This window comes from Aedes albopictus, chromosome 2 (assembly GCF_035046485.1).
Source record: "Aedes albopictus strain Foshan chromosome 2, AalbF5, whole genome shotgun sequence".
Taxonomy (NCBI): Eukaryota; Metazoa; Arthropoda; class Insecta; order Diptera; family Culicidae; genus Aedes; species Aedes albopictus.
In genome coordinates this window covers 445245384-445260101 of record NC_085137.1, presented here as the reverse complement: position 1 = coordinate 445260101, position 14718 = coordinate 445245384, and the positions used below count along the sequence as shown (strand labels likewise).

The following is a 14718-nucleotide window of genomic DNA, read 5'->3' as shown; positions in this document are numbered from 1 at the left end:
ATCACTCCATTTATCAGGAAGCTTTTACCTTTGATCACTACCCACTGGAAAACCCCTCATGAATTTTTGATTGTTCACAGGATAGGTGCCTAGTACGAACCGCAGACGAATTCAAGAACTGCCGGAGGCCTCCGTCGCCCCTGTCTCGTAGGAAAAAGTATTTCAACAAAGATCAGTTGAGAGCACACTACCTGAATAACTTTAGTTCAATGGGGAAACATTAAATAATAGTATTTTTGATGACTTTTTCAAGCAATCCATAGCATGCGCAAAGTTAGGCACACCATGCGCAAAGTTAGGAACAATCGAAGATTTTGTGCGCAAAGTTAGGAACAAGGCAATGAAATAGTTTTTCTATGTTAAGTATTTTTTGGTTCATATTATGATTTTTTAAATATTGCAGACTCAAAGAAGGATCATTAGTCTATCATATGAGCATGTTGTTCATGATATTATTTGTTTATTTGTATTTTTTATAACGATTAGAAATTTGATTTTTCTTAACTGCGCAAAGTTTGGTGCATACACGGTAATTACTTGCTTAAAACCCGATTTACACATCCCAAAAGGCCATTTTGCAACACAAGGTCTTAGTTAATAAATATAGAACTGCTTTTATGACACCAAGATAAGAAGCAGTGTCTGTCCCAGTTGGGACGTCATAACAAGAAGAAAGTCTGGATTGAAATTACAACAAATTCTCTCACCAAGCCCACTGCAATTTTTAGGTCTTCTTTAAAACAGTTTAGAATATATGTTGAGTACATCTATAAATATCCTAGGTTACGTTATAATCACATCCAAAATAGCAATCGGATGTGAGACAGCCGAGAAATTGCGGTTGACCAAATTCACCCTCGATCGTAGTACATGACGGGAGGCGGCGCAGTTGTTCTCCACACACCCAAGACAATTTTGGAAAATTTCCGCACAGCTTTCTGTTCCATACTGTTTTGTACCTCGGATATTCCTCCGATGACAGATTCATGTCTCGACTGTCCTTATCCTTACTGTCAATTAAGATTCTGGCGGTAATATACCACTGTCTCATGCTTTCTGCCGAGTAGCACTAGGGGTTAATACGCAACAGTCACTGAGTTCTCGATTTCGCCACGACGCACAGGCATCTGTCCTTCAACCGTTGAGTATGCTCCACTGATACACACAGGTTTCACGGGCGTCTGCTGCCTTTACCTTCTTGACCTGTGCACCTATATCAATCTACCTTACCTTACTTTGATACCTCGTTGGCTACAAAGTAACTGTTATGAAAATTAGAGCGCCCCTCGGCCGAAGTATTACCCGAAGCAACATTGTCATTTTTTCTTTGGTACTTTCTTCCAACACTGTATTAAAACGAGAATAATAAATAGCAACGTGTGAAATTGGACGCAGTTTTTATTACGGAAGTTTTTCCTACCATTTTCGCGCGTATCCGAAACATTTTTGGTCCAATTATCGAGCCGGATTTCGCGGAGTGATCGGTCGCGAGTGACTAAGTAGAGTTTCCGAGGAAACCACTTCTTTCCGCGAGAAAAAACAACTTTGTGTCCGACCATCGTTTGGCATGCGTCCGGATGCAAATTGTTCGTAGTGCATAACCTCAATCCCGCGTCGTTCCCCGTTTGAACTACCGGTGCTGACAGTGAACATTCAGTGAGAAAGAAAAACTAGCTAAAAAGACTATAGTGAGATGGATGGCACAGTGGGTAATGTGATGCATACGCCGTCGGTTTCTGATCAAAAGAAGAAAAAGCAACACAACATCATGGATCAGAAGATGAACGAGTTTGAGTTCCGCCGACAAGCTGTCACGTCGAAGCTGCAGCGAATAAAGCTGGTACTTGCCAAGCCAGAGGAAATCACAGTTCATCACTTGGACACCTATCTGCGACGAGTGGATGCCTGCTATGATGAGTTCAACATCCTACAGAACGAGATTTATGCTACGTTTCCTGATCAACGAGTTCAGCAGGAGAAACAATTCATAGAATTCGAGCAGCTCTATGAAGGTATTCGAGTGGCGATTTGCTCTGCTGTGGAGGCATATCGAATGCAACAAGTTGCTGCTGTTCGACCCCGGTTGGCCGATGCCGCGGTTGCCGGCGAACAACAACCAGTGATTGTTAATCAACCGGCCGGACTACCAGCTGTCCCTCTACCAACCTTCGATGGGACATACGAAAGGTGGTTCAGATTCAAACAGCTCTTCCAGGATTTGATGCAAAAACATCCCGGATTGTCTGACGCAACCAAATTGCATTACTTGACGCAGTCACTGAAGGGAAAGGCGGAGAACGTGATCAGTGAGCAGATACTGAACGAAAACAATTTCCAAGCAGCCTGGAACTTGTTAGAAGAGAGGTTCGAGAATAAAAGGACGATCATCGATATTCACGTTGGTGGTCTTCTCAACCTAAAGAAGATGAATAAGGAGTGTTCATCAGACTTGAGGCAGCTTGTAGAGGAGTGCAGTCGTCACGTTGAGGCCTTGGAATTCCACGATCAACACATGGAGGGTATGTCCGAGCAGCTGGTGGTTTCACTGTTGACGTCCAAGCTTGACAAGGCCACGTTGAGCCTCTGGGAAAGCACCATCACACCAAAAGAACTGCCAGACTACACGGAAACCATGCAATTTCTGCGCAACCGTTGCTTTGTGCTTGAACGCTGCGAGGCAGGTACGTCACACCGAACGAATGAGGGCGTAAAGCAGAAACCGCAACTAACTGCTCCGAAGCAACACGTCAGGGTGCACACAGCTTTACAAATCAACGAGGGTGTATGCGTAATTTGTGATGAGTCGCACAACATCAACAAATGCAGCGCGTTGAAGCAAATGACGCTACCCGAGAGAATTGCGACGGTCAAAGAGAAGCAACTTTGTTTCAACTGCCTGAAACGAGGTCACAGAGTGGGCCAGTGCAAGTCCAGGGTCTGTACGGTAGCTGGTTGCGGAAGAAAACACCATACGCAGCTGCATAGTGAGGTTCCAGTGCCGGCGGAGAAGGCTGCTGAAGGAAGTGTTCCGGAGACGAAGAAGGAACCGCCCACCCAACCCGAACAAACAACGTCAGCTGTCACCTGCACCAGTTTCACCGGAAAATCTGTACAACCGAACAAAAACGAAGTGATTTTGTCGACGGCCGTAGTGCAAGTGAAGGATACTCGTGGATGCTACCGTTCTTGTCGAGTGTTGCTGGATTCGGGATCCCAATCCAACTTCATGTCCGAAAATTTCGTCAAAATGCTTCGACTGAAGTTGGATAACGTGCGAGTTCCCATTGTTGGGATCAATGGTGAAAAGCTAACGGCAACACAGAGAACTGCAGCCGAAGTTAAATCATCCTGCAACGAGTCATCGTGGAGTCTGGAGTTCCTGATAGTGCCACAGGTTACTGGCGTTCTTCCGTTGGAGAAAATTGATGTGCGTCCATGGAATATACCGCCCGACCTGAACCTAGCAGATCCCCGTTTCAACATTCCAGCTCGAGTAGACATGTTGATCGGGGCCGAACTCTTTTTTGAACTACTGATAACCGAACGCCTAAAGCTCGACATCGGTCAACCTATGCTATGGCGATCGGAGCTCGGTTGGATTGTTTGCGGTTCCTACAGGAGCAATCAGAGGCCAGTGGTGGTAACTACCGCCCAATGCCAACCGGCGGAAACAAATTTGGAGGATACTGTGCAGCGTTTCTGGGAGCAAGAGGAAGTTCCGGAAACGACGAAGCTGACAACCGAAAACGAGCAGTGCATCGAACATTTCGAGAAAACTCATCGTCGAGAAAACGGCCGCTTTGTTGTTAGGCTGCCCTTCCGAAACAACGTAAACCAGCTCGGAGATACACGACATCTTGCTGAGCGGCGATTTCTGCACTTGGAGAGGAGATTTGTACAGTCTCCAGAGCTGAAACAACAGTACGTATCGTTCATCAACGAATACTTGGCATTAAGACATTGCCGAAGAGTGGAGCATGCAGGTAACGAAGATCATGGATACTATCTGCCACACCATGCCATTGTAAAACCGACGAGCTCAACAACAAGACTTCGCGTTGTATTCGACGCATCGGCGCGTTCAGACACGAACCTTTCCTTGAACGACGTGCTGATCACCGGACCTGTACTACAGGACAGTTTGATGGCGATAGTCCTACGATTTCGTCGGTACAAGTACGTCTTTACAGCCGACATTGTTAAGATGTATAGGCAAATCCGGGTCGATGAGTCCGATTCGCCGTATCAGAAAATCCTGTGGAGGGAAAACTGTCAAGAACCGCTGAACACATTAGAGCTCACAACAGTGACCTACGGCACCTCTTGCGCACCGTTTTGTGCAACCGCTTGTCTCAAGCAGTTGGCGGACGACGAGCAAACGGAGTTCCCGATAGCATCCAAGGTAGCTCGGAAGGATTTTTATATGGACGACGTACTATCCGGAGATGATGAGCTGCAAAGGGCTCTGGAGAGCCAATATCAACTAACCGCAATGCTGCAACGTGGAGGATTTCGTCTGCACAAATGGTGTGCAAACACGCCCGAACTACTCGAACGGATTCCAGTCAACGAACGTGAAGTGCAAGCGAAGATAGAGGATCATAACCCCAACGAAGTGATCAAGACCCTTGGGTTACTGTGGGATCCGAAAAATGATGTGTTCCTGTTTAGAACGCGAACACAAGACGAAATGCGAGAGTTTAATACGAAGCGCACCGTTCTATCAGATACAGCGAAAATCTTTGACCCTCTTGGGCTTTTGGAACCAGTTACTGTCGTGGCCAAGCTTTTCATACAAGAGCTTTGGGCCCGCGGCGTGAACTGGGACGAACGATTGACGGCAGAACAGGAAGCCAGGTGGAGAAGGTTTACGCAAGACCTGCAGCGCATCAACGAATTGCAAATACCGAGAAGGGCTCTCGCAGACGATGCAACCGCTTTCGAAATTCATGGCTTCTCTGATGCCAGCCAGAAAGCATACGGCGCGTGTGTGTATTTGAGGAGCATTAAGCGAGATGGCACAGCTGCCATGCATTTGTTGAGCAGCAAAACCCGAGTGGCACCATTGCCGAAAAAGCCCGGCAGCAAACGGAGCGGCAAACCGTTCACTATTCCTAGAGCGGAGCTGTGTGGTGCTCATTTGATGGCGAAATTGGTAGCTGCGATAATCGAGCACCTGGATCTGGAAGTCCACGCAATCGTACTGTGGTGCGACTCGCAGATTGTGCTATGTTGGCTGAACAAATCTCCGGATACCCTGGAGGTTTTTGTTGGCAACAAGGTTCGAGAGATCAAACAGCTAACGGACGGTTTTGAATGGCGATACATCAATACGAAACAAAATCCAGCAGACTTGGCATCTCGAGGGCTGAGTTCATCGGAGTTGCAGCAGTCTGCCATCTGGTGGCACGGTCCGTCGATGCTACACAACGCTGACTACACGTACCAACACATCGAGCAACCCCCCTGCAACGATTACGAACTTGCAGCTCTGGCCCACGTGTCGGTTCAGGTGCAACCATGTGAACTGTTAACAAGGTATAGTGATTTCCGCCGTCTTCAGCGCATTGTGGCCTACATATATCGGTTCCTGGACAACTGCAGGCAGAAGGACGGTACCCGAAGGCGTACAGGATTCTTGACGGTAATCGAATTGCGTTCCGCAACGCAAAAAATTATCTCGCTGGCTCAACTTGAAGGCTTCGCAGACGAGTTCCGGATGCTGAGGAGCGGCCAAACGGCGAAAAGCAAGCTATTGGCGTTAGACCCGTTCATCGATCGTGAAGGAATGCTGAGAGTTGGTGGCCGCTTGAAACACGCTAATATTTCATTCGGCAAGAAACACCAGTTGCTGCTACCACGCAGTCACCATGTGACAAAGATTTTGATCGCGGCGCTACACAAGGAGCATCTTCATATCGGACAACAAGGATTACTGGCAATAGTACGTCAACGCTATTGGCCGGTACGAGCCAAATGCACCATCCGGCAAATAGTGAAGAAATGCGTCCGGTGTTTTCGAATGAATCCTCCTGAAGTTGTGCAGTTTATGGGAGCGTTGCCGGATTATCGGGTGAACCCCTCGCCGGTCTTCTACAGCACGGGAATAGACTATGCAGGGCCATTCTTCGTCCGGCAAGGTCGTCGAGCAGCGAAAGTGAAGGCATACGTGGCGTTGTTCATTTGTATGAGCACCAAGGCTATACATTTGGAACTTGTGTCGGATCTCACCAGTGCAGCATTCTTGGCGGCCTTGCATAGATTCGTTGGACGTCGTGGATGTCCGGAGAAATTGGTATCAGATAACGCAACCAACTTCAAAGGCGCCCATTCGGAGTTACAGGAGCTCTACAAACTGCTCCAGTCGCAACAACTGCAGGACGAAGTCGATCGCTTCTGTGCAGCCAAGGAGATCCAGTGGTCCTTCATACCGCCCCGATCGCCGAACTTCGGGGGTATATGGGAGGCTGGAGTCAAGGCGGCGAAATCCCACCTCAAGGTGATTTTGTGTGAGGCATCCTTGACCTATGAAGAAATGAACACGGTGTTAGTTCAAATAGAAGCAATATTAAACTCCAGGCCCCTAACGCAAATCTCCAATGACGCCAATGACCTAACTGCATTGACACCGGGTCACTTTTTGGTGGGCCGTGAATTAACAGCAGTTCCTGAGCCGAGCTACGGCAATGTGCGAGTATCGTCTTTGTCCAGATGGCAGCACTTACAGAAGTTGAAGCAAGATTTTTGGGCTAGATGGTCAGCAGAATACCTGAGCGAATTGCAGCCGAGGAGTAAGTGGTATAAGGGCAAGGTAACCATTCGTCCAGGAATGCTGGTGGTAATAAGGGAAGACAACGTGGCACCTCAACTGTGGCACCTTGGCCGCATAACGGAGGTTACACCAGGTGCTGAAGGCTTGGTCCGCGTGGTAAAGATTCGTACGACTAATGGAGAAGTAAGCCGATCAGTCAGCAAGATTGCGATTTTGCCCATTGAGGATTCCAGCGAAGGAATGAATTGACACGGTGTGTCAACGGGGGGAGAATGTTATGAAAATTAGAGCGCCCCTCGGCCGAAGTATTACCCGAAGCAACATTGTCATTTTTTCTTTGGTACTTTCTTCCAACACTGTATTAAAACGAGAATAATAAATAGCAACGTGTGAAATTGGACGCAGTTTTTATTACGGAAGTTTTTCCTACCATTTTCGCGCGTATCCGAAACAGTAACTTTACTCCTCTTTACTCCAACGCCGAGCGCATAGTAGAGCACTATCTTCGTCGGTCTTGGGCGATGTTCCTCCAGTTTCCCCGAACGTGTAGGGATCGTAGATCTTCTTCAACCGCGTGCAGCCAGCGAGTTCGCGGCCGCCCACGAAGTCGCCTACCTCTACCGGGTTCTCTGCTGAATATTGTTTTCGCTATTCTTTCTTCCGACATTCGCACTACGTGTCCAGCCCACTGAAGTCTGCCGTATTTTATACGTTTCACAATATTCGCATCTTCGTACACTTGGTACAACTCGTGATTCATGCGTCTGCGCCACACTCCATTTTCTTGTTTCCCACCGAGAATTGTCCGCAGCACTTTTCGCTCAAAAACTTCAAAAGCTTTTCGGTCTACCTCTTTTAACGTCCACGCTTCGTGACCGTAGAAGGCAACCGGAAGAATCAGCATCTTATACAGAGCGAATTTTGTTTGCGTTTGCAAGTTACGGTACCTAAGTTGGCTACGCAATCCAATCCGTATAAGGCCCTATTCGCAGCTGCAATACGCCTTTTCACTTCACGGGAAACGTCATTGTTCAAGTGTTCCAAGATAAACAAATTCTTCAACAACTTCAAACACATCCCCAGCAATCACTACCTCAGCACTAACTAAGCTTCCTCCACTGCCCTACGATCGATGCCGATGAGATCAATATCGTCCGCAAAACCGAGGAGCATGTGCGACCGTGTGATCCTCTGCACTGCTAGACCGTCATTCATTATGGTAATCCTGTTCCTGGGTGCGCATTTGCTGCTACCATTCAACAAATCTTCGAAGTGCTCCTTCCACCTGGCTGCCACAATTGTTTTGTCTGTCAGCAAATTTCCTTCCCAGTCATTGCACAAGGCGGGCACTGGCGCATTCTTGTGCCGCGCGTCATTGACAGTCGCATAAAACCTCCGCATATCGTTCCTGTCCACATAGAAAAAAATATTCATGTAAAATTTAGCGAAAAATCATGCACATAAAGAGAATGCTAGAGTTAGTACATGAGATATCATGTAAAATTACGTAACGTTCGTGTAAATTTCCACTAATAGTCGCGTAACCGGTTGGTGTCCATGATGGTTTACGCGATGGTTGGCGGAAATTTACACGATGGTAATGTAATTTTACATTATCACCCTCATTCTTGTTTTCGATCGAATCCACTTTCGAGCGAAAATCGTTCGCATTCCCGTTTACGCCAGCAAAATCAAATGGCCTACTGATTCGATCGAACCAAAAACGTTCGAAGGTGGATACGTCCGTAAACAAGAATGAGGGTGTATCTCATGTAAAAGTGCACTAACTCTAGCATTCCCTTTATGTGCATGATTTCTCGATGAATTTTAATTACATATTTTTTCTGCGCATACTTTCCTGCGCTTCAGTAATAACACTCTCTTCGTGTTGCCGTTTTTTTCTGCGGTGGATTCGCTTCTCTGCTGTTCTTGCCACCCTGTACCGCTCCTTGTTCTGTTCTCCCTATATCAATCTAGGTGTCGCTATATACCGCCATTTGACTAGCAAGATATTGGCAGTTTTCAACATTCCCAACTGCTTGCTCAGCTACCAGACTACCGTACCTGAAGCTGGAAGAGTTAACCGTGTTAACATCCCATAATTTAGTCTTGTTGACGTTGATGGCTAGATCAGCGATCGGCAAGATCATCAAGCTTACTCTGCTACGCCATCAACAACCCATACGATTTAATCTAAGGCGAATCACACCACCCAGAATTTCGTCGGATTTAGATGAGGCACAGTTGCCTCACTCCAGTGTTGATCCAGATGATTTCGGACAAGATACCGTTATCCACCTCTCTGCACGAAAATGCCTCGTACTGTTCTCCAAAGTGCTATCGATGATTTTCTCAGGGACATCCTTGTACCTCATGGTTCAGACGTTCATGTGCGATTTGTGACACTTCCAACTACTGGAAATTTTCAGAATCAAAAGAAAACGCTGCTAGTTTGTCCTCAATCCCCCTCTCGATCGGAACGGTTCCTTTCTGCGGCCAATATACGTTGCTTGACGAGGTCCTGATTCAAATATTCCTCAGCGACGTTCTCCAGGGTCGTGACAAAGGTTGCTCCGGTCGTCATCAATGTTCTCAAGAGACCGTCGAGCTGCGCTAATACACTAACACTCCTCCTTAAGCTAGGACTCCTACGGCTTCTCAATTCTTCTTCAGCTTCGTAGGTACGCAATAATGATTTCGTGAGGACAACTGCGAGTTGGTTGTTCGATTCGATGTAATTGGTGTTGACTATCTCTTTTTTCAACGCATCCCGAAAAAATGGTGGTGGTGGATGTCGACGTGCCTCTAGAGCCGACCTACTGATTGGTCCGAGGGTTGTAAGCTACCTTTCATCCGATACTTTGTGCCTTAATGATGGCTCATCGTTTTCTATCTCTAAAATTTTCTAAAGTCACATTTCAAATCATAGACTTGAAAAAATCATTGAAAACACTTATCATTACACAGATAGATTCATGAAAGTCATAGTTTTTCCGTAGAAAATTGTGATTACATACCTAGCGAATAATCAGGAACGGTGACATCAATTAACTGCAGAAGATTAGTGGCATGAACTGAGCTGTAGCCGTTTTTCTTCTGTGTTCCAATGTCTGAAGTCATAGAAAAACGACATCTGTCTTCATGTGCAGGATGATTATCAGGCATAGGAGTTTGATCGTGACTGGACCTGTCGCTATAAATTGCCTATTCAGATCCTGCCATCACGATGCTTCTTGAACCGCAGCGGAAAGTGCGCCATATTACTTGTGTCCATACGAGTCGCGCTGCGTCACGTCACTCTACTCGTACTTAGTATAATGGACGTCCATTATACGAGTTGAGTAACGTGACGCAGCGCCACTCGGTATGTCGAGGTGAGAAATCTCAACTCGAATGCTGTGACTTTCCATTTGATTTACACGGCGAGTCACCTCATTCGAGCCGATTCGCAGGTTGGTACTTGCACCACCACCACGAAATAGCTGCTCCTTGCTGCTTAAAGATGTAGCCACTGGTGAATTTCCAGCCATCCGCGTATCTGTAACCTTTGATATCTGATGATGCTGCTGCCTTCCAGGCGGTACAACAGCTTCAGCGCCGATGTTGTCCCCAGATATCGGAAAAACGTTTTCACGGGTTCGAGTTGCTCAACTGATTGACGGCATACGAGATGACCAGCTGCGTAAGTTGACGAGATACGTCTGATTTCCGACCGCTTTCTGTAACGGAAAGTTGTTTTTTTTTGTGCCACTTTATGATCTGTCTTCAAGAACAAGTCCTTAGTGAGTATCATTCATTGGCACCTTCGTCCTGAATTATGTTTCTGTCTGACTGACTGATTCGGATTCCGATGTAGTTCTTCACTGCGATAAGTTGCTTCATACGGATCATGACCACTCAGGAACACTTTGATTTGTGCTGTCCAGTCCATCCATAATCGTTCGAGAATATGAGGACGTTATCCACATAGACTGCTACGAATATCATGCTGCCCCTTTCGATACTACGATAGTATACGCACGGATCGTACTTAACTTGAGTCAGCTACACGCAGAAAAAAATATATTGCACTCAAAAATAAAGTGCTTTGAATCAAAGAAAATAAATCATTGAACCACGGCCTAATACCTTTTCTGCTTTGAATCTAAAATATTTGGCATTAGTTTCAAAGCATTCATTTCATTGATTCTAAAATCAAGCCTCCCCGCGTTGATTTTAGTTTCAAATAGTTCTTCACTTTGTGTCTATAACATTATTGCTTTGAAACTAAGCAATTTTGTGATTTCAAAGTATATATTTTTTAGAAACAAATATCCATCGACTTAGATTCAAAAACAAAATATTTTTGTTTAAAAGTGGTAACGAAATGAAAAAAGCATGCGAGAATCGAACATGGGTACTGTTATAATATGCATCACTGATAGCGAGCTATCGTTCACGGCCAGATCTGCTCTTGAAAATCTCAGGGTAAAACTGAATCATCTTGCTCATTATTGGCTATGTGTATTCTCCGATATTGGAATCAAAGAAAATATTATTCTGATTCAATAAACCCCGCGACTTAGAATTGAAGTCTCTTTGAATTTGGTTCTAATATGTGTTATTTTTCTGCGTGTATTTTTCTGCGTGTAGAACTCCTTCAACATCTGGTCTAGCCTTTTGTTCTAGACTCGACTGCACTGTTTCATACCGCACAAGACCTTGTTGAGACGACACACAAGGGATCGGGACACACGCTTGACAAATAACGTAGGTAGATTACTCCCGCCAAGTATTCTTGGAGAAACATATCGATCTATGTCTGGGTTGTGCTTCGCCGCCATGGCGAACAGATATCGCAGCGAGCTAAAACGAACCACCGGGGAGTATGTATCGTTAGTTATAATCTATCAAATTTCTCTGCGAAATTCCCTTGTGATGACCGCTCAAACACTTAATGCCGAGCAAGGTTCCCACCGGAATTCAGATGCGTACGATCAGAACTTGCAATGGGTTGCCTTCCTATCCTTAGGAAGTTCCGTTGAGGTGCACGTTTCGTTGGCTACATGGGCGTCGTGCCGAGACCGCGAAGCACGTGCTCTTTGAAAGCCCACGCTTCGTGGAGCAAAGGACGAGAATTCAGGAGATATGCGAGGGACGAATGACCAATAGGTTAAAGTCCCAAGGAAAAATCTAAAATACACAGGAGATATGCGGTAGATATATCAATTCTCGAGGAACTCGTGGAGAAATTCCCGATGAACTCTGGAAGAACTCCCGAGTAACTCCTGGAGGAATCCCAAAAACTCCAGTAGAAATTCCCAAGGAATACATTAGGAAATTTTCTGGGAACTCCTGGAAGGATTCCCGTGGAGCTGCAGCAGAAATTTCCGAGGAATTTATGTAGGAATGTAGGATTTCTCGAGGAACCTGGAAGAATTTTTGAGGAACTCCGGAAGGAATTCCCGAGGAACTCCCAATAGAATTCATGAGGAACTTCTGAATGAATTCTCGAAGAATTCCCGGAGAAATTCCCTTGGAATTGTAGAATGTTCCCGAGGAACTCCTGGAGGAATTCCCGAGTAACTCTCAAAAGAATTCTCGAGAAACTTCTGAAGGAATTTCCGAGGAACTCCATGAGAAATTCCCTTGGAACTCTAGAATGAATTCCCGAGGAACTCCTGGAGAAATTCCCGAGAAACTATTAGATGAATTCCCGAGAAACTCCTGGTGGAATTCATGAGAAACTTCTGGGAGAATTTTTGAGGAACTCTTGGAGGATTAACTGAGGAATTCTTAAAGGAATTCCCGAGGAACTTGTAAAGAAATGCCCAAGGAGCTCCAGAGGAATTTCCGAGGGACTCCTTGAAGAAACGCTCGAAGAATTCTTAAAGCTATTCTGTAGGAGCTTCTTGAGGAATTCCCGCGGAACTCCTGGAAGAATTTTCAAGGAACTGCTCTACCGTGAATCGCATATCTGTCCCATCTTTGCTGGATTTCCTATGCAAATGGGACAGATATGCGATTCACGACAGTGGTGGTGTAGTTACCGAGGAAATTATCGAGGAACTCCTGGAGGAATTCCCGAGGAACTCCTAAAATAATTCTCGAGGAACACCCAAAGGAATTCTAGAGGAACTTCTGAAGAAATTCCCGAGAAACTCCCGGAGAAATTCCCTTGGAACTCCAGAATGAATTCCCGAGGAACTCCCGGAAAATTTTCCGAGAGAGGTTTTCTCGAGGAACTCATGGAAGAATTTCCGAGCAACCCCTGAAGGAATTCTCGAGGAACACCTAATTCTCGAAGAACTCCAGGATGAATTCCCAAGGAACTCCTGTAGGAATTTTCGAGGCTCTGCTGAAAAAAAAAATCAGCAAACTCCTGAAGGAATTCCCGAGGAACTGAAACAATTTCTGAGGTACTCCAGGTGGAATATCTGAGGAAAACCTGGAAAATCCCTGAGAAACTTTTGAAGATATTCCTGATGAAATTCTGAAGAAATTTTCGTGGAACTTCTAGAGATACTCTCGAGGGACTACTGGGGAAATCTTAACAGGCTTGGACAAATCTTCGAACAAGTCTGCGGAAAATTCTGGATGAAGCTCTGTTTAAAATTCAAACGAAGTTCTGAAAATTTATGAAAAAAAATCATTGGTAATGTTCTAGAAGCACACAAATTCAAAAGTCTTCACAAAATTTGAAATGTCTTCCATAATGTCTTCAAATTGAAGACATGTCTTCACATCTGGCATCCCTGCCCCGAGTTGGGGTCTCCAGTTAGCCTAGTGGTTAAGGCTATGGATCGCCAATCCGGAGACGGCGGGTTCGATCCCCGTTCCAGTCGGAAAACTTTTCTCGACTCCCAAAGAAAGTCCTTCAATTAATAACTGTGGAAGTGCTCTAAGAACACTAAGTAGAAGAGAGGCAGGCCAAGTTCCAATGCGAACGTCGAGCCACAAAGAAGAAGAAGAAGAATCCCTGCCCCGGAGGTTATTTGGGTTGATTCTGCAAATGGAGTGATGTGACACATGTCGAAATCGTATATCGAAGTTACGCTCATCGATTCGAATGAAGTAACTCTCCGGGTACCTCACTTCACCTCCGGGTAGAGTCACTTCATTCGAATCTAAATTTACCACTTCGCTATACGACTCCGGCTTGTGCCACTTCACTCCATTCGCAGAATGAACACCAGGGATGGGAACATTCGCTTGGAAAGAGATACACTCACTTGCAGTTTTATCAGCTTAGAAGCATGCTATCAAAAAACAGTGTGAAGGACTTTTACTTGGTAGTTTTGTCTAAAAGTTAGCCGAACAGTAAAGGTCGCACACGCTTTTCAAAGTCATTAGAAAGTATTCAAAGCGACTCTCAACGGAATAAGTGCTATTTGCATTCATCGTGTGGAGAGTCGTTTTCATAGCTTTCCCACGACTTTAGTATGTCGGTGCGAACTTTACTAACTTCGGCAAACTTTTAGATAGAACTACATGTTAAAGATCATCCATACACTATTTCTTAATAGCATGCTTCGGAGCTGAGAAAACATCAAGTCAACTCTTCACATGTGAGAGTTCCCATATCTGATGAGCACAATTGCTCCTCTGGCGTCTACCTAAATAACTGTTAGTTTCACTGATTTGCTGTTATTTATTGTCATCCTGAGGATCTGAATGTTCGACAAATCTGACTTCTTTCCGGTCCAGCATTTTTAAGTTATAGCACACTAACTGAATACCCAGCCCACTATGGTATATCATCAGATTAGTGAGACAATAACACTTCCTCGATTGTTCCGCCCCAAATCTTAGATAACGTTACAAACCGATCGTCAAAGCCCACGTTAAACCTATTGAAAGCATTGGACTTATTACCTATACACATATAGCATTTTATCGAACTGCCATGCTGCTTCTCTCATGCAAACATTGAAACATTGTGTAAACCATCATTGACCGTACTGTGT

The 14718-nt window shown here is 45.4% G+C and overlaps 1 protein-coding gene across 1 annotated transcript; it reads left to right on the top strand.

The window, feature by feature from the left end:
- Positions 1 to 1693: 1693 nt before the first annotated feature.
- Positions 1694 to 7021, top strand: LOC134286914 (uncharacterized). The gene has a single exon (XM_062848611.1). It carries the CDS (start codon positions 1694 to 1696, stop codon positions 7019 to 7021), a length of 5328 nt encoding a protein of 1775 aa, XP_062704595.1.
- The last annotated feature ends 7697 nt before the right edge of the window (positions 7022 to 14718 follow it).